At 41.7% G+C, this 20,588-nt stretch overlaps 2 protein-coding genes across 3 annotated transcripts in view; one reads left to right on the top strand and one right to left on the bottom strand.

Moving 5' to 3' along the window:
- Window positions 1–14,190, top strand: part of LOC6493456 (junctional adhesion molecule A) — a 93,488-nt gene extending 79,298 nt beyond the window's left edge. Inside the window, exon 7 of one of the 2 annotated variants that reach the window (XM_001957750.3) lies at window positions 11,767–14,190. In XM_001957750.3, the coding sequence (XP_001957786.2) occupies window positions 11,767–12,035 (269 nt within the window). In that variant the 3' untranslated portion in view covers window positions 12,036–14,190. Of the gene's footprint in view, window positions 1–11,748 lie in introns of both variants that reach the window. The other variant, XM_014908898.2, reaches the window with a different exon arrangement.
- On the bottom strand, window positions 111–1,625 carry LOC6506486 (FAS-associated factor 1). Its single transcript, XM_001957751.4, has 2 exons — window positions 645–1,625; window positions 111–584 (listed from the first exon to the last, which is right to left on the bottom strand). Exons 1-2 carry the CDS (start codon window positions 1,485–1,487, stop codon window positions 219–221), a joined length of 1,209 nt encoding a protein of 402 aa, XP_001957787.1. The 5' UTR covers window positions 1,488–1,625; the 3' UTR covers window positions 111–218.
- Window positions 14,191–20,588: the final 6,398 nt, after the last annotated feature.

Here is a 20,588-nt window from a genome sequence, read left to right as displayed (position 1 = left end):
AGCTCTGAACACTTTTTCCTCGTTTGTTGAAAATGTTTTTGTATTAGCTTGGTTGGGCGGTGCTTACTTTTCAACCAAATGGCTCACCCATTCATATAAAACCGAATGTATTATGGTGGGGGGTAAATTCGTTTTATTATGGTTGAAACTGGTAGAAATTCAAAAGCGTTGCGTATTTTAAACTCTCTCTGGAAATGGAAATATTAATTTGCTGAATCCTAGACCAGGCCGATCATTAGATCGTATTGCTCCTGCAAACGCGTCCGCAATTCATCGACACCGACATCGCCATGGAGCACGGAGAGGTTTGCGCGATTTCCCTCAGCTTCCTTGCTGACAAACATAAAAGCCGGAAGCTTGTCCAGGCACATGTCTTCGGCAGCTTGCGCTGCCTTTGGGCTAATGACGCTCTCCAATTGCCTGAAAAAGTAGCTGCCTTTCGATTCCTTGGTCAAGTCCCAGCCGTAAACAATGAACAGGTTCTTGAAAGTCTTCTGAATCGCATCGTTCTTCAAAACATGATGGCAAAAAATGTTGGTCAAAATGCTGTCACAATGATGCAAATAAATAGCAAAAAGTTTTCTCTGAAAAGTACAATAAATTATTAAAAAATAGAATGGGAGTATTTGTGGAAGGGCACCGACATTTTCATTAATAAGACTAGCCTCCTGGAAGGCGCTCCTCAACTCGCCGACATAGAAATCAATCATAGGCTCTCCGAAACGCAACTTGTAGTTCTGGACAAACAGTGTGGTGCCGTCAACGAGATTGTTAGTGTTACTTCCAATCAATGCATTCTCCAAAGGTTGAGTAGTATTGACCGCATCCGTGATTTCCCAGTCGAGTAGGCTTGGATCCGATTCCGACCCAGCATCGTCCGATTCAGTCTCCGAATCGGTAGCAAGCTCAGAGGCCGAGCTGGTTATATTGAGGAGAGACTGCTCCTCAGAGCTGCTTACCTTTAGGAGGACGTTACTAACCAATCCAAATCCTGCTTTCCAAAGCGGGGCATCTGCCTGGACGATTTTGGGGAAGCCCGACCACTGCTGGAATCGGACAGGAATATTGGTAATGCAATATATGTTCTGCTTCATTTCCTGTATGGTTGTAGTATTAGGCAAGTTCAAGTTGATGGTCTTTTCATTGGTCTCATCCAGGATCTCGAAGGAGATGTTGCGAAACTTGACTTCCGACACATATACACAGTTATCGGACGAGAGGCTGAGGCTAGTGAGAGGTATTTTGGCAGCCTCATCAGAGTCTGCGTCATTGAGGCCGCATCCTCGAAGGATCTGGTAGTCCGGCGACACACAAAACTCCTGGTGAATGGCTTTCTGCAAGGTGGCCACAGTTCCTGCTCGAGGGAGGCAAAATTTTTCCTTTAAGTCCATATATCTTACATTGAACATCAGCACATTCAACGAAACATCATCTGAAGCTAGGATATCCTTTCCAAGATCCTTATTATTGAGTGTGTTTTCCGACATTTTGATATTTCAACAGACAGACCTCTTATGTTTTAGGAAACTGACAAAGTCTCCTGAATAAAATGCCTGAATAATAAAGCCAATGAAAATGTGAAAGAACTCACTGCCTACCCTGATGTATATTGAATAAAATTTAGCACAGGCTCCTCTGAATTCAGAAATTGTTTTTAGAGTTGAAAGCAGCTTGGATTGGAGATGCCCACTATCCCACTCTTATTCTTCCATGTCACTTGATAGCAAAGTGTCACCGAGTTAACCCATTGAAAGTTGCATTTCCAATTTGTTCGGGCTTTCAATTCCAGCCAAGTGCCGAGTTTCAAGTTTGGGAATCCGGCAGTGCCAAAGTTCTATGATTAAGCGCCCGGTTGGTCAACCATAGGTTGATAATGAACCCAAAGGATACTAGCATTTGTTGCCAGGAATTTCCAATTTAAAGTTCCCCCAAAAAATATTAGAAAGTATTGCATTCAGTGTGGGGAGGGAAAAACGTGTGAGAAAAAAGCGAAAGAAAAACTGAAACTTAAATAACCAAACAAATGGCTAAGCAGGGATCTCTGCCCATGACCACGCCCCCAGCCAAGAGCCTCTCATTACCCACAACCGATAGCCAACTCTATACTAGCAGTGGCGTAAGCTCAGTTTTTTGGAAAGGGGCTAACAGGAGTTTGAACAAACATATTTATATGAAATTCTATGCATAAAATTTATGGCTACAAAGAAGCCTTTTTTCATACCTTTAAACTCTAACGAAATTATGTTGTGCAACATTCTTGAGGGGATACGGGAAGAGGCTGCCAGGGTGCTGAGTTGCTGGGTTGCTGGGGGCTTGGTGGGGCTTGGCAGCCCCCACTCGCTTACGCCACTGGCTTGTACACATACGAGCCGCACTTTGCCGGCAGCACTTAATTACGAAACGGTTTTTTGGCCACGAGCAGCAGCTGCTACCGCTCTTTTAGGAAACGAGGGGGGCTTTAGGCGGGGGGTGGGCCAAGGAGTGGGCTTCTAAAGGACGCCTTGCCATTTCCCAGTTGCCTCACTTTTCTTGCGCTCGTGTGCAAGTGTGCTAGTGTGTGTTTGTGCAGCTGCGCCTTTTGCCTGCCATTCCGCTGTCAATTGCAACATGCATTGTGCCGTTGTGTGCGTGTGCGCCAATGATGACGGTACGGTAATCCCCCCCATTCGTGGCTTAAAGCGGTTTTATGCAGCATACTCTAAAGCAGAGTTTAAGCAGGATTTAGTGGCTATCATAATTTAAGGCTAGCATGCATTATTGGCTTTAACCACGAGCTTGGCATCTCCGGAAGATGCACTTTGGAAGCATTTTATCTGAGACCAATAATTGGTAATTGATTCAGCACTTTTGTATTAAACAATTGGCTCTGAGATTGGCTTAAATGATTAAATTCCAAGAAATTCATCTAAAAATCTGAACTGAAGAAATATCTGGTAATTGATTAAACACATTTGTAGACAGCAATTGCAGGCTCTGAAATTGGTTTAAAAGACTTAGAAGACTCAAGAGAGCAACTAAAAACCTGAATATTTAAGAAGACTGCAACAAATATGGCTTAGAGCCGTCAACAAATCTGCCAGAGTACGCACCACGTCGGATAGCAGCTAATCCCGGCCACTTGTTTTCAGCTTCCTTGCACTCAGACATGAGCAACCCTCGTGCCTTGAACAAAGGACTCCTCCAAAGCCACCCTTCTCCATATTACCCCTTTGTCACAGCATCTGTCCGATCCTTGTGCTTTATTTGATTTTTTTTTGTTTTGTTAGGTTTTTTGCGTTTTAAAATTATTACATCTTATTTACAATGTGCGAGTTGCCGTTGTTGTCGTCGCTGCTGTTGCTGTTGCCGTTGCCGCCTTTAAGGCGTGCCAACGACAACATGTAGCTGCAGTTGCAATTGTTGTTGCAGCTATTGTTGCCGCTCCCGTTGCCGTTGCTGTTACTCTTGTTCTTATGCCTGTGACAAAGAAATGTTGCAAATTAAGCGCTCGGCTGCGTGTTCTGCACAAAGTTTCAAGAGCGCTTCACAGAACAGTGCAGCAGCAGCAACAGCAACGGCAACAGCAACAAATGCACTTGCAACAAAATTAAATAAAAATGCTCACGTTTGTGTGCGTATAACATACCCAGCATTCACTGCACACAAACTTATTTTTCGTAATTGTATTTCAACATTTTGCCTTGCATATTTGCGATATATTCGTAATATTTCATTATGTAGCCTGAACTTTCTGGCTGGCTTTTTTATTTAAGCTCCCAACGTGTGTAAATATGTCATCGTTCCTCCGTCATAGCCCTCTGCAACTTTCTGCAATCAGTTTCAACTCGTTTACCTTAAATTGCATTAAAAGTTTATTTGAAGGAAGCCAGGTTTCTCGAGATAGTTTCTGAACTTGCACCAAAAAATAATCAATATTTTTAAATAAAACATAAAGCTCTCATATGTGTTTAACAATCCACTTGGGGTATCTGTATATTTCGAAAATTGTTTAAGCGAGAGTCCTTGAAAAAGTTCGATCCGCGAGGTAGTTTTAGGATGCCATTCTTGGACGGTTCAATCGGCATACCCCACAGCGGTCGCCTGTAGCCTGGCGCTGGATAACGAGTTGAAGTTGGCCTTAATACATGTCCAGTTGGCATGCAAGTGGCAGCAGCAGCAGCAGCAGCAGAAGCAGCTCCACCCCGCATCACTCGAGAGAGTCCTGTACACGGCAATATCGGTAAGAATGCTGGTAATAATATTTGAGGTGCACCGCAGAGAACACACTTTTCGTATATGTATAAAGTGCTGTATATTGGTACGTGCATCCGTTGGCGTTGGCATTGGATAGTCCTGCTCCTGTTTCCGCTTCCAGCCACTCCTCACCTCCCAGGAGGCCTGTCCAAGAATGACCCAGAATGCAACTTGTGCGGGTTAGCTGGCTGGTTTTCCCTCGTCTTCCCGTTGGTGTGCGTGTGGCGTGTGTCATGTGACTCGGGGCTGCAATGTTTTACTTACCACAAAATTCTGTAACTAAACGCCGAGATGGGATTCGAGAGGCTGGTCGGTGCGCCGGGATTGGGGCCGGGGCAGATTGCGATAGATACAGGATACAACGGGTCCACTTACGTTGCAACTCTTGAGGCAAAACGCACACAGGTAGGATGCTGCATGCGGCATGTTCCACTCGGGCGATATATGCCTCAACTCTCCTGCCCTGCTCTCCCTGATCCAACTGCAGTTGCAAGTTTTGTTCGCAAAGTTGCCACTCACACACACACAAATACTCAAACAGGACTCGCCCACAACATATTGTTACGGAAAACGGCAAAACTGTAAAACGGTAAAGTTCTTGGCCCCAAAATTGTCACCGTTTCAGGTTTCAATGGTGCGCACATTGACAGCATAAACTTTAACTAAAATTTAAGTGGGCAGGACACGGCCACACCCGCCCGAAATACCAGCCCACTGCCAGAATGAGCTTGGCCCGGGGCTTGAATTTTAAATTGCTATAAAATGTCCGATAATGAAAGGAAGGTTGGATTAGGTTACCTGCCGAGCAGTAGCAGCAGCAGCCGCCTGAAAGCCTTGAATAATAATGGTTTCAAATTGCATTTGAAGTTTCCCCAGGCTGGAGGGTAACATTTTTAAAATTTGCTTTGCCAACTGAGGTTTCAAGAAATCCAGCCCTTGGCACACCAACAATTACACCCGGTGTCTGATGAAATATTGTTTTTGCTAACGAAAATTGGAAAATTCCGTGAAAGTTTTAGGAAAATACTTTTATTGTACATTAGGTTTATTGAGGGATTTGTTTTCCATTTAACCTACAACCTAAGAAACGAAAGCTCCAAGTGTATAAGTACTTGCTTTTTGGCACATCTGTTTTCAAAAAATTTTCCAACCTGTAGCTAATGAATTGAAATGGATTATCAACCCCCAGAAGCAGCAACTTAATGCTAAGTGCACTTTTGGCTAATTTGGCAATCATTTAGGCACTCAGCCAGCCAATCAGGCAGTCAGTCAGGCCGACATTCAGTCAGTCAGTCACTCAGTAGGACGGTCAATCAGACGACCAATCAGCAGGAGTCTGCGTTTGTGGCCAAAAACAGAACAGTAATTGGATTGCCGGCTGCTTGTTGTATCGGCCCGGATGGGGAAACTCGATTGCAAAACGCGTTCAGCCGGCCCTCCCACTCTTGTTGTTGTTAGAAGCTCAGTCAAGCATCAAAAATCAATAGGGCACTGTGGCAACAATCTCTAGCGCTGAGCCAACACTGCGCATACGTAATGCCTGACGTGTCGGCTGGTCGCCAAAGTCTGTCAGATAAGTCAGAGCACCAAGTGATATCTGCTCCTAGCAGGTTGTTCTTTTTAGGCCAGCAACACCAAGAGATGAAAGAAGAACTCAGAAATCAATTGAAATGGAAATTGAAAGTGGCTAAACAATCTGGCAGCAACTTACAATTTAGGTAATAAAATCATTGGCAGATCGATAAATGTGAATTATGCACCAGAGCCGCAGAGAACCCACACATTTTAGAGCAAACAATCTCTGCGGTTGATATCCTTGAAATGCATCTGACGACAGGATATGAGACTACTTTATTTCGCTTGGCTTGCATAATTTTTAGGAGCATCTAGTTGGCCAAATCCATTCGATAACAAAATAAATTGCTTTCTACAAATGCTCACTGCCGTGATTAATAGCCGGACTGTCAGTGCAAATTCTTCTGCTGGAGGTCCTTGGTCCTGGCCCGGACATGGCCTCCCTGGCCTGCCCTGGCCCGGTCCCGGTCCCAGCTCCTTGCTGATGAGCGCACATTTACTTAAATGCTCTTGCTTCGGTGGCTGCTTCTGGTTCGGGTGTTTCCTGTGTGTTTGCGCTGTACGAATTTAATTGAGTGCTAAATGGCACGTAAACTGATAGGTCAACACATACAGAGGCACACACGCGCAGGATAACGCTGGGAAACAGGACTCGAAGGCGTTGGGCCAATGCATAGACAAACTTTAGCTCGCCGGCCACATGTGTGCGCCATCCTGGCCCAAACCAGAACCGTAACCAAGTCAAAGGCTAAGGCGTTGTCAAGGACACACATCCCCCATATATATAATGGTATATTTCGCAGGATACGTGGCCTAATGTGCATCAACGTTTCAACAAATCAGCAAACAGTTGCTAAATTACGTGGGCGCAGCTCATGTGATGTGGCAATGCGAGTGGCATTGACTGCAGCATTCAATTAATTTCATTAAAAGGGAAGCCCTGCTGCAGGAGTTGTACACTTAAAGAAATTGTATAAAAAACACTATGAAATATCTCAAACTTATTTCAATTAAATCCTATTTTGTTATAGACTTTCTACGCAGACTTTTTCCTCTCGAGTGCTACACATTAGCAGGACAATTTGTTGGGTAATCTCCTGTTTTGGACTACCAAGTTCTGGCCACCAACTGCCATTTCCATTTCGCCCTTTGGCCTGCTAACTTTTTCGCTCCGATAATCCAACGGTCTGGACGGGAATGAATCTCTTTCTGCACCATTCGAGTGTGTATGAATGTGAGTCAAGATAAACGTCAACACGTGCAAATAAAGCATTAAAACGGGCAGCCATCCAGCCACCCAGGCAGCCACATATTAAAGACAGAAAGAAAAGCGGCCTGGCTTGAGAGGATGAGGGCCTGGAAGAGGAGGCGCCTTGACCGCAATGACTCAAATGACGAAAAGCAAAGGCCAGGATGCTCCCAGTCCCATATCCTTGTTGTGGGTCCTGACTTACGCAAACAGTAAGTCAGCCGGGCAGCCCACACACATTCAAGGACGCACGTCTCAAGTTTATCAAAGAAAAACGAATGGGAAAAGGCCAAAATGTGGGGGAGTGAGTGAACAAAAAGTAAAGGGAATGAAGCACAAAAAGCTACAAAGAGCAGGGAAAATCCAAGGAAAACCAGTGGTAACAGGTCAGGACACACTTAATTCATTCGTGATTTATATGAGACGCTTTCGGGCGACTTAAAATGTGGTTACAGCTTTTGGCTTTGGCTTAGATTTTTGGCTTTGACGTTGGCGTTGGTGCTGGTGCTGGTGGTGGAATTTCGGGCTGCAACTGACAAAACTATGTGTGCGGTCTGCTTTGGGCGAAAGATTTGCCTCTGTGCTCAATTAAAAATTCCCCTTGAGCCGCTCAAAATTCAATTGAAATTTCCTTTCCAGCTCGGGAGATGGCTCAACAAAGTCGGCAAAGCCAGAAAAACCGCTGATAAAATGCATACATATATTTTCTAGGGAAAGCCGGCAAGAGACTGGCTTGGTCCTAAGCCTGTGAAAACAAGTTTTTTTGGCCAGATCCTGGATGGCTGGCTGGCTGGCTGGCAGGCTCCGTACGACATTTTGTCACTTTGACAAAATTGTTTGGTAGTTCTCTCGCAGGATTCCTCGGCTCGGGCACAACTTGTCGTTCAAGTGACATTCAATTATTATTTCAGCCAGCCAGTGCAGAAACTTTCCAACAAATGAAACCAAACTAAACGATACGAAACGGAACGAAACGAGACACGACGCTGCGACAAACGACAATATTGTTAGAATGTATTACAGCCAGACAAATGCCGGACAGATATATATACATATATAACTTGGATCTGGCAATGAAGATGCCGAGGCACATAATACGTATTTGCGCATTAAATTCAAAACTTTTCGAATAGTTTTGTGCCAAATAAAATCAAAAAAAAATCCACAAGAATATAAAAAGCAACGAAAAAGAATGTAATCTGTCCTATAAGTGTGCACGACTGTGTTTGTATATAATAAAATGAAAATGAAAACTTTTAAATTACATTTTGAATGAGAAATGCAGATGCTGAGACAGAGACTGAGACTGAGGCAGTCGTTTCTTCTAAACGGCTTAGACAGGCATTTGAACTGATTAAAATAAAAGAAGAATTGAGAGTTGAGTTTTCGTGAAAGTTTCGGCTGAAGAAAGATATTTTGTACCTGCCCTGGACTTTCTTATAGTTCGTCTTTGGATAATACTCTACAGAGGAAAAGTTACAACCTGGGGATAAGTATTTAAACATTAAGCTGATTTAACGAAATTCATAACAATCTCCCGATAAGTTGTGACTTAAACTACTTTAATCTGTTTGGGGGAATCTCATTAAAAACAAATATTATAAATCATACACTAGTGCAATTTATGAAATCCACTGAAGCGGTGAAAAGTTTCCGCCTGATTTTGCCACAAACTTTTACCCTTTTTACGGCTTAGGTAAATACATGGTGGGAGTTGGCACTCCGTTTTTTTTTTGTCGGTTTCCTGGGAACTCGTAATTCGAATGGAGAATGCCGCCTGGTGGCCAAAAAGCATGCAGCTTAAAATTAATGACAACAACGTAAATGTCAACGCAGGATGAAAAACAAGCGCGAAAGGCGCGGTGCAACTTTTGGCCAGCAGCGGCAACGCGGCAACGTGTGGCAAAAACAATAATAAACCGGAGGAAGGACGAAAAAAGGCTGAGAGGGGGGCTGGCTGTCGGGGATGCATGGCTTCCGGTTTTTGTTCGCGCTCTGGTATTTCGCTGCCGCGCCCATTTCCGGCAACCGCCTTGACATTGCGTGCCGGGTGTCGCATATGCACATTTTATTTATAAACTTGCAGCCAAAAAAGTAGTGAGGGTTAAAACGGAAAAGCTTCGCCGCAGGGGCAACTCCTCGTAATGGGCTCAGGACATTCTACTTGCTTAAATCCTTTTTGGTCGCTGCCGTTGCTGTTCCCGCTGCCGTTGCATGGCGATAAAGCCCGTAAAATGCTTATCACACTGCAACCGGATGTGCACAGTGTCAAGCGACGGCAGCAAAGCGTTTTTATAACCAACTGCGATGGTTTAATGCATAATTGAAAAGCACGCAAGGCGAAACAAAAGCCAAGAAAAAGCAAGCCAGCAAGGAGCAAGGCCATTTAACCCATTTCCGACAGTGGGTCGGATAAGAGCACATACACTCCTACATACATTATTGCCCCAGGAGTATTTCTGAGCGAAAGCTAGAGCGACATAAAATACTAAGAAGTGGTTCAAATACTTTTCAGTTGACAAAGCAGGGAGTAATGCGGACTCATAGCTTTGCCGTTCTGATAGCTTTGCCTTTATCCCTCTGGCCATAATATTATTGCAATTATAGACTTTATAAATTAGTAATATAGAAATGCCTAAACAGTTTAGAACATTAGGCGTAAATGAGCATCTTGACTGGTCCAGTTGGCTTGTAAATTACAAATTAATGGCAATCAACGGCTCTGGTATTTCGCACTTGTTTGCACTCGATAATGGAAATTATTTAATATTTACTGGCTCAATTGAGCACACAACAATCGCGCTAATGAACTGTGTAATTCATTTAGGCCAGTTGCTGGATGAAAAAAACATGAAAGCTGAATGAAACTTGCGGGCAATTGAATGACGCTTAGTGCGACCAAATCGCAGCTTTGTGGCTGCTTACTTATACACTCTGACAAAAAATAAGGGGATATAGAAGGAGAGCAGAGGACAAGTGGCTGTCAGCCGACATCCTGCATAAACTGCACAAACAAAGCGCGTTTAAGAAAATGTGAAAATACTGGCAAAGTATGCAAAGCCGCTCGTAAAAACACTCAAAACTACGTGCATGCAGCTCAGAAGCTGCGAGTCCTTCGTCCTTGAGTTCTCTGGCCGAGTGTGTGTGTGTGTGTCTAGAACTTGGTAGTTGGTTTGCTTCCTTAGCTTCCTGCTACTCTTGGCATGGTTTCCTTCCTGAGAATCCATCAGCGCTAATTTTGCATATTTCAGTTTCCATTTTTCGGTTTTATCTCTCTATTTTTTGCGGGTTCTTATATTATTTTTTGCCAGAGTCTTTACTTTCCCCCCGTGAATTTCTCTACGTCTCTGCTTCATGCTGCCTCCTACAGCCGTTATGTTTGGCTAAGCCAGCTTGTGACTTGTGGGTTTTCCCAGCCCTACAAACCCTGTAAGACATTCAAGTTATTCAAGTTATATCCGAAGGAGCTAAAGGTCGGCGGGTGGATCGGTCTCTCTGTCCTGATGATGAATTATGTGCGCCACGTTCGTTATTAATAATTCCAGTGCTGTCAACAAATACATTGTCTTGTGCCGCATTTGAGGGGCCACATTGCGTATGCGTGATGTGCTTGTATTTCTCCCTGTATGTGTGTGTGTGTTTTGGTCCTAAACTAGATGCGGCATCTAAATTTATTGGCCGTCTTGTTGTGCAATAGCAATAGCCAAATTTGAATGGATGGAAGCCCCATGGAACGGCCTACGCAATCTGTTTACATCTCCTGTGTATAGCCAGCGAATTCCCATATTACGCATACGCCCTGTGTTACACCGCACAGCAACCCCTTCGCTTATCACTCATACGCCCTGTATTACATCATGGAAATGGTATGCTCAAGTGGGTGTAGTTTGATTGCAAATTGGACTGGGATACACTGACCTGAGAGCCACAGTTAATTGCTTGAAAAATTCAACTCAATCAGGAACAAGGACATGCCAATTGTCTCCGTAATTGATACATGTGCATGGTCAGGTAAATATAAGTCCTTCAAGGTGTTGGCTCAGATGGGCAATTGTTTTGGGTTATTTATAGATACTCGTCAGTGGTGTTGGCATCGCGTGCAAACACTTCAGACTCGAGGACCATCAAGCATCACTTTTGTTCGGTCATTAAACGGCCGGAACACTCCTCCTGATCGGATGAAAGAGGGAGGCTTTTGAAATGTGGAAACTGGAGAGATAAATCTTTCTCGACAATCAATTTATTAATGGCCACAATGGTTGGAAAGATATTAGCTAATTATTGGGAGGTCTTTTGGTTTGATGATTAAATATTTCATACGCTTCGGCTGACACCGAATCACAAATACATAATATGTATGTTTAGCTGTAGCCGTCCGGTGATTTCCCTCGGCTCTTTCTGGGCTACTGCAGCATTAATTAAATATTTATGCATAAACACAAATACAAACAGAAACTGAAAACGCCTGCATAAACAAACACTTGTTTAGGGCCAAACAGAGCGCATCAAATAAAGACGGTCGATTCTGTTCCGGGACGCTGACTCAAGGAGATGTATACATATTTAGATTCAAAACACATCCTAGTTGTACTTGAACTAGCTTTTATCCCACTCGACATCCCTACCCACACATATCCTTCTCTGATTCTGTAACATGTAAGCTCAAGACAATGCAATAAAGTTGAAATTAGTTCGGGCCATAATTTCAGGTGAACATCCGGAGGCAATGCAAACTGGTTCATCCGGTTGTCAGTACAATTGGCTGACAATTGTCCTGCTGCTGGGCCTCGTCCTGTGCTACAGTCAACAATGCTCGGCCGCTGTTGCCGCCGCCACTCTGCCATCGCCAGGACCACCGTCGACGAGTGAAAGTGCCGCCAATGAAAGTGCCGTCACGGCGCGAAAGCGATGTCCTGCGGTCGCCATTTGTCGCCAAGCCACAGTGCATGTCCGGGCCAAAAGGTCCTGTCACAGATGATCGAACAAAGGACGTCCAGCCAGCAAGTCAGTAGAGTAATTTAACCAGCCACATGAAATGTGTGCCAGCGTGTGTGTCAGACCGAGTGAGTGGATGTGGTGTGTCAGTTCTAAACTATTAATCAAAACATAGGCAATGCCAAGCAATGGCTCAATTGAGACGTCTAACTTTATGTGTTTTATAATTCATTAAAACGTTATCATCTTTCCTTGAATATTATATTTATTCTGTATGATTTTTATTTTCTGTCTGATGCAATTGTGTTTGCATCTTCATTAATTCAGTTAATTGATACATTTATTTCATTGTGACTTTTTCAAAACTATTTCCTTCCATCCCAAGCCATTGTGGAAGCATTGCATTTATACATACTCGTAAAAATAACTTTTGTAAGCTAATTGATTACAATTTAATGTGTATATTTAAACAAAATCAAAATTTACTATAGGCTACGTGTAAATAATAAGTTTAAACATAATTACGGAATAAACGAAACAAAAAATAATGTATCACCCATACTGTAGGAAGGAGTAATCATTGTGGCCAGCGGGGCTGACTCTTTTAATAAATTAATGAATAATCAAATATTATGCCGTGTACAGTGCTAGTGTCGAGCTCAATATTCCATAATTAGATAAAAACGTAGACAAGCCAAATAGCAACCAAATGAAAACAGCAGTGAGTCATAAAACATTTAAATTGATTGCCATATCATGCAAATATTTGCACTGCGCCATTTTCCACTGGAAATTTATATTTTATTTACCCGCAAGAAAAAACACAATTAGTTTAATTTTTTATAAGTATGCATTTCATGATGTCGCTTTATAATTTAATGTAAGCATTGATTGGAAAATTCATTACGTTTTCCTCAAAAATGTCTGTCTAAAGTTTTTGTCACTTGGAACAACAATAACATTAAGTAACTGAAATAGCATAATAATTAAAAATGTAATTTTTTTATTCGTGTGCCGCCCACTGTGACTATATTTTAAATTTTAATTACATTAAATGGCTAACCAGAGAAACGCATAAATGGTTTAATTAAGCAATGAAATGTGAACAATTCAGAAATCGATTTGATTTCATCCACGTTGGCTAAATGAAAATAGCAAAAACCTTGATGTACCGCAAATTTCACGTTTCACAGTATTTCTAATTATAAAAAAACATTTTCTGGCACTTAAATAACAGTTGTTGGTCAAATCAATTCATAAAAACCTATTGGCTTCGTTTTGGCCAATTAAAAACTGCGCCCAGGGTTTTTCATCCGTTCTATAGCCACAAACATTATTCTGAATTATGTATTTTAATTTTCTTTGGTGGAAAAAACTAATTGTAATCATTTTGTTGAGCTGCAACGCAAATTTAATCATAAGCCGAAAATTATATCATAAAAGATAATGCCCACCATGTTGAAAAGTTGGTTTCCGCAATTAAAGTTTTAAGCATCCGAAATGGCTATGAATTGTTTACTTATCCCTAATCTATTTTCTTTGAATTTGTGATTACTGATTACTGCCAAGCTCCCACTTGTTAATGCGAAATCGAGATTAAACCAAATCGAGATGCATTTAACTAATCAAAATATATGCAGCCAGCCACAGGGTTGAAGTGTGAATACCTACATATGCCAGTTAATTTAGCATTCCAGCTCAATGGAATGCTAATGCCATAAGCCCACAAGCATTTCCCATAAACCCTTAAAGAGTTCACAAACCCATACATATATAATCGTAGGAGCTAAGTAATTCCTGTATATTAAAGTTAATTAGTGAAGCTCTAGATGTATGCATTAGTCATGTACTATATGGACACTTGAATTCTTGCTATAGTTAAATAGTTGTAACAAAGCAATCGAACTGTATAAAACGAACTACTTTTAACTGTTGAACTTAAACTAACGATAAATGGTAAACTAGAGAAACATAAATATATGACATCATAAAGCAAACTAGCGAGGCATTACAATAATAAACAAATAGCAAAAATAACAAAAGGCCGAAACAGGACAGGAGAATAAAATGCATTGTTGTTTGTCTTTTGTGCAGTGATTGTTGCCGCAATATTGTGTGACGACAACAACACTCTAAATCATAACAAACAGGCGAAGAGCAAAAAGCGATACGATTAAAATTTTTTATTTAAAAATTAACCCATCCGTGGCGTTTTCATTTGGGAGGCTTAGCTCCGCTGATGGGACACAAAGCCGGGCATAGCCGGGAGTTGCTCAATTATTTATGCAAACTACCAGGGACCAGAGAACCCAACAGATGCCTGCCAGGATCCTACGTCGAAGAAATGAAAAATAAGCTGGATTATAGACAGCTCGCAAGGCAGGAGCTGGAGCTGGAGGTTTTCCTTTGGCAGCCGTTGAAAACTGGGTCAGCAAATAAATCGAAAAGGCTTAAAACAAGAAAAAGGGAAAGAGACCATAGGACACCGAACAACGAACAGATTGTCCTGCCGGTCAAGAGGGGCGGAAAATCATGGGGAGGGGCATGAAAAATCCTTTACAAGCTGAGGTAAGAATTTTCCACAGTATCCACAGTAAGTATGCGTGCGAATGCGAGTTGTTCAAAAACAATTTACATTTGTTGTCCTGCTGATGTGTTAGAATAATGGAGAACATTCTTCCACTTCTAATTACTTTCAGCTGGCTTCACGTGGCCAACAACAAACAAAACTCACAGAGAAATATTTTTAAAGTTTCCTGAGCTATGTGCTCTGCATTATTTTCTAAATCTTACGAATATACTCGCTTGGACAAATACACACATATTGTCTATATAAAAAATTACTGAAGCAGAGTGTTTTCCCCCTTTTCCTCCCTTCTTTTTTTTGGTTAAAATAAGATGTTTTAAAGAGTTTATGGGGAATATTATGTTTGACTGTTCGAGTGAGTATTTAACTATTTTATTGTAGAGAGTTTAAGCTTACTTTTTACTTTATTCTTTCAATAAAAAAAACACCATTCAATAGCATCTACTTCTGTCTACTATTCCTAATCAAGTAATTGCCTTTCACAATGTGCTTTTATTTCCAATATCCATCCATCAGATATTCCCCAGCTCATTAATTAGAAAACTCAATGGGTGCTATGCGTTGCGTTGCATGGAATGTTGAAATGCAGCTGTAATTCTCTAAAATTGCACCACAAAATCCCAGCTTATCCCCACACATGTACATGTCTCTGGCCGAATTCGAAATAATAATAATATTGCGCCGCAGCGACCGCACTTTTGACCGCAAGCTACCCAAATGCCCCTAGTCCTTGCTCCCTGCAATGAGACCTCAAAATGGGCCTAAAGTTGAGGCTGATTTTTAAGGCCATTTGGGAGACTGCGTTGGCATAAAAATAAAAATATTTATACGCTTGCTTGAGTCCAAATTGATGCGCGATGCTTATGCAAATTTCTGGTAGCCTAAGCAACCGCAGTGCCAAGCTGTTGTTAGAGGACCCAGGACCAAGGACCAACGACCAAAAGCCTACAACCGAGAAACCCAAAGCCCGGACATGGGCATGTAATTTGGCCTGATAGATTTTGCTTAATGGCAGGCATTAGACACATTTGTTGCCTGTCACAGGAACAGGAACAGCCGCAGCAGGAACCACCATGGTTTTGCCTTCATATTGATTTGAGCACAGCGGGGCTTTTAAAATCAGGAATCAGATTTAAACAGAATTTCTCTGTCACATTTTGCATTTGACGAAACATTGCGCCTGCACGAGTTTGACCGCATTCCTAGCCAAAGTTGGCACGCTAATTTGATTGAAAATTCGGTTGACAATCAGCACACAGTGTACGGGAAAATTCCTCAAATAACTTAGTCTACTCAAGTCCAGGGTATATAATTAATTTTTCACATATCCTGCGACTTTAGCTTTTGACGTTTCCCAGAATTTATAAGATTGCTTTTGATTTGTGTGAAAAATCAAATTTTAGAAAATCTTTAAAATTTAACTTTGAACTTTATACTTAAATGACTTTCGGAGTTTACCTTAAGATTATTTTTTTTATGATAACAATTTACATGAATTTTTTTGGCTTAACACCGGGAAAAAATCTCAACCGCAAACGTTTGAAATTCATTATTTAGCTATGGGGAACCACAGGTAACAAAAATGTGAAAGAAAAACGGACGTGTCGCAAATATTTCAGGGATCCATCCATGAATCCCAGGATGTGATGCAGATTTGTGGAGAATCTATCCACGATTCGTTTAAGGTACTCCGCTTAGGAATCAGATAGATATTGACCAAGATATGGCCATCGCCGTAGGCCAAAATTGGCTCCCCACGATTTTTACACTTTTTGAAGGGGATGCCCCAGAAAAAGTTGAAAAATATTGATCAAAAAATTTGTTCCCAGGTTTTGATGCAGATTTATGGAGAATCTATCCACGATTCGTTTAAGGTACTTCGCTTAGGAATCAGATGGATATTGGCCACGATATGGCCTTCGCCGTAGACCATAATTGCGCTCCCCACGATTTTTACACTTTTTGAAGGGGATTGCCCAAAAATGGGTTAATATTTTGGGTGCCCGCTTTTGATTACGAAAGATGCTACTCGGAGTTTTAACTCTTCTAACTGGTTTTATTTGACAAATCTTAAATTCCAAAGGATATTATTTCAAGGCAATTATACAAGTACGATTATCTGAAAATATTGACACACGAGGTTTTTCGTGGTGCCGAAACTATGTCATCGTGGGCGTGGCCGTGGCCAACATAAACTGGCCGCTTCAGCAACCGCACGAAATGCCAGTTGAATTATAGACCATTTGAATGAAATTATTTTAATTGCGTAAATCACTTTGCAGCTAAACCGAAAATTCAACAATGCTGCGGTGCAGTGTAGCGATGGGCGGAACAGGGGCGTGGTCGGGGGTGTGGGTGCCACTCGCACACTTATTGGCCAATCTCATTTAATGCTCGCCACTTTTGTGGGGCTTGCGGTCCTACAAAGCAGGACCAAAAATTACAAAAGGTCGATGGGGAGAGGTCGAGGTCGAGAACGAGGGAGAGAGCGTGGAACAGGACATTCCGAAAGCTGAACATAAAAAAGGGTAAGAGGTTTTGGATGGTATGGCTGCAAACAAGCACAAGCCCTCGAAAATGGTAACCAAAATATTTCTGTTTGCATATTTGCACTCCATTCCATGATAATTGTTTTCGTTAGGTCGATAATAGAAATAAATTCCGGCAACAATTGCGCACAGCTTCATTCCCCCGGTGAGTGTTTGCCACTTGCAATTGCAACAATAATTTGTACAAAATTATCGCCAATTTTATGAAAGCATTTCGCTCCCGCACGCACCACTCGAATGCCGTAGTTCTAATGGAGCACACGGCGTATGCGTGATATCAATAAATGCATATTTTACATGCAGGACGACACTTGAAGCGGCGATAAATGCAATGTTTTCATAATTTATGAATCGACATGGACAGATGGGGCAAATATTTGCAAACACTTTCCGGGCATTACATTAATAAAATACCATAGAATTGATGGAACTACAAATGTCGCATTTTCTTTTAAAATTCCTACATTTTTATGTTTTGTTTAACGGAAAATATTCTGTTGGAACATTTTATCAAAATACCTTTAAACTTTAACACATGAATCTTGTTTGATTCATCACAAGCCCACTTGCATGTATGATCCCATAGGGTTTTTCACGCCCTAAAGATTTTTGTTTGGCTCTCGAGTGGTTATTGTTGTCAGTTGGCCGATAAGGTCCTGATATACGCATTGTGGCATGAGATATGACAAGGCTTAGCGCTCTCCAAATAGGGCTTAGGCACAAACGTGCCTAAGAACTCACTGCCATAAAGTATGAACTATGAACTATGAACTGCAAACTTATGGCATATTTGCTCGCCTTCGGCGGCAATCAACTGCACTTAGCACTGAGTGGGCTTACTTGCTTCGTCGGTGGCTCGAACAAGAGCCACTTGTGAGCATACAGTCCCCCTTCAATTGAAGACGGCGCCGTTGACACGACATGGGCTCGAACAACTAAACACTTGCAGGATCAGCGATACCAGGACATGAACTTCCTTCCTGCCATCGTGTCGGGCTTCCTGCTTCTGCATCAGCCGCCGGATGCAATGACACAGCCTGCTGGTGGAAAATATAAGTGATTTTGTTAAGTAAAGGAGGAAACCTATAACAGGAAGCCTTTGGAGAAACACTTATAGTACAAACATAATTAAAAACATATAAAATGATGTGTTTTATTATTTAAACTTTTAAATTTGTATTTGCAATTCTTTTTTACGATATTCACCTTTTGACATGGCGCCACCTATGCGCAGGATGTGGCAAAGTTCTTGATTCCACAATCTGCCGCTAGATGTCAACTCCTCAAATACGATATATACAATTTCCCTTTAAAATGTCTTATTTATTTCGACAAATAGCAGTAGTAAATGAATAATAATGAAATTGAAATAAAAGCTAAAAAAATATATTCAGGTAAGAAGACCTTCAGCTCGATTTAATTAATTCAAAGAGCTACCTAATACATTAGTAATTCCATTGAAATATCCTTGAAATTAGATTAAATCGAAATTCCCAAATCGTGGCAAACAAATCCCCAATTTGACAAGAAACGCCTCAATAGAGTGCGAAATTTTGCTAAGAGGAAACGCAGCGGGCTGCAAAATAATTGTCTTGTCAACTTATGGATTTCGTATTGTTTAGCCATTTCCCAAGGACATCATCAATCAAGGCAGCAAAGGCACACACACGCATACTACAACTCAAGCACAACACCCACGTTCTCACACAGACGCCACTTATTGTGTCACGACCATCATCGAAATGACGGACAACTTTCAGTTTCGGGGCTTACTCCTACTTGGACGGGACGGACCGAAAACGTCGATCAACTCCCGAGACATGACCAATTAAAAAGGGTTAGCTCAATGCCGAAAAATACCAAGAAAAATAAGATGTTTGTTGCCAAAAAATTGGCAAACTTTCCACCGCAAAACGACAAACTAATTAAAATGCAAAACAGTTTTCTTAGTTTAATTTTCACAAACCGACATCCCTGAAGCTTGTTGACCACACACACTTTTTATGTTTTTTTTTTGTTTTTTATTAAAATTAAATAAAATGTGATACTGTTTTAGCCAAGAATGAATACAAGCAAAAGTTTTCTATTAAGTACGGACCACTGTGATGGTGCTTGTACGGGTATCTATTGGCATATTGGAAAAGTGCCATGCCACGACCTTTTTTGGCCTTTTTTTTTTAGACGGCATCTTTTTTTCCGCCATCAAATTTTCCTTGACTGCTTTTTTGCGCCTTTAGGGCCTGTCGGGCTCTTCTTCTTGTCTGAATCCTGGTCAGTTGGCAATTTTTACATGTCCTTAAGGAAAGTTTGTATCTATACAGGAGGAAAAAAGTTCTTAAGGATTAAAGATGTGTTTTTAAAATATGTTTAACATATTTTAGGCCAAAAATTGCTACGAAAAATTTTAGTTTTTTTGGCAATTATATTGTCATTTTTTCCATGTGTACAAAAAACATGGTAGTATCCTTTTTTTACTGTTATTTTTTGCAAGTTTGCCCACCTATACAAATACATTCTGGACATACTTATAATCGCACGTGACCATAAGTGCGTCTGTCTGTTTGCCGTTCTGCCAAGCGAAGACATTTTGTGTATTTCGGTCATGTAACGGTAAAAATTGTTTGCATATTGTTTCGGCCTGGCCAACACGGCCATTGTAGGCTATTCCCGTCCTGCTCTCAATGGCGAAAAGAGGAAAAGAGCGGTCAGAACGTGTGCCAGATTGAATGAGGCAAATGAAGCGATCGTGATGATGACGAAGTGCTAACCAAGGCAGCAAACTTTCCTTTTCGGCTCTGGCTTTTGTTAAACAAATTAAAATAAAATATATATCTACAATATGGGGCAAGGGGCAGTCACGCACGTGCGCCTGTGGCTATGCAACGATTTCTGTGCCACACAGACTCGCACTTACACTCACACACAGGTCACACACTCAAATTAATGGCTGGCAGTGCCATAAGTTATGCAGCTGCATATTAAACGTACGATTCCGATTCCAAGTCCGAGTCCGATTCCAAGTCAGATCCCTGTGATTCTGCTCTGTGGCATTTACACCAATTATCGCACACTCACCGCCCCACATCTGGTGGCCCGGCCCGGCCGGTTGGCCCGATAGCCCGATGGCCTGGAAGTTATGTATATCATAGCCGGCTAGAGAATATATGGCATTGCTAATGGTCGATTTTCACACGCCTGCTTAAGCAGACTGCTATATACACACATATGTGTGTGGGCATAAACAAACAACCAACTGGTTAGATAGATGGCTGGATAGAGATACTGGATAGGGATACAGATAGATGGCCCTTCGGGGCATACGCATTTGCATTGAGAGTACAAGAGTGAATGCGGCCATAAATCAGTTTCATTCAATTCACTTAAGGACATTTTAGGTGCTAATTTCGGGCAGCTGCCTGGGAGAGCTTCCGATTCGCCGGCAGAAGTCTGTGACAAGTCG

The sequence above is a fragment of the Drosophila ananassae genome, chromosome 2R (genome assembly GCF_017639315.1).
Source record: "Drosophila ananassae strain 14024-0371.13 chromosome 2R, ASM1763931v2, whole genome shotgun sequence".
In the NCBI taxonomy this organism is placed as follows: domain Eukaryota; kingdom Metazoa; phylum Arthropoda; class Insecta; order Diptera; family Drosophilidae; genus Drosophila; species Drosophila ananassae.
The sequence above is the reverse complement of the archived record's forward strand: the minus strand, read 5'-3'. Positions and strand labels throughout refer to the sequence as shown.

Bases quoted from the DNA above. Each gene is read 5' to 3' on its own strand.
- LOC6506486 (XM_001957751.4), bottom strand. From the start codon at position 1,487: ATGTCGGAAAACACACTCAATAATAAGGATCTTGGAAAGGATATCCTA. The intron at 585-644 runs GTCGGTGCCCTT...TGTACTTTTCAG, and splicing joins CTAGTCTTATTAATGAAAAT to AGAAAACTTTTTGCTATTTA.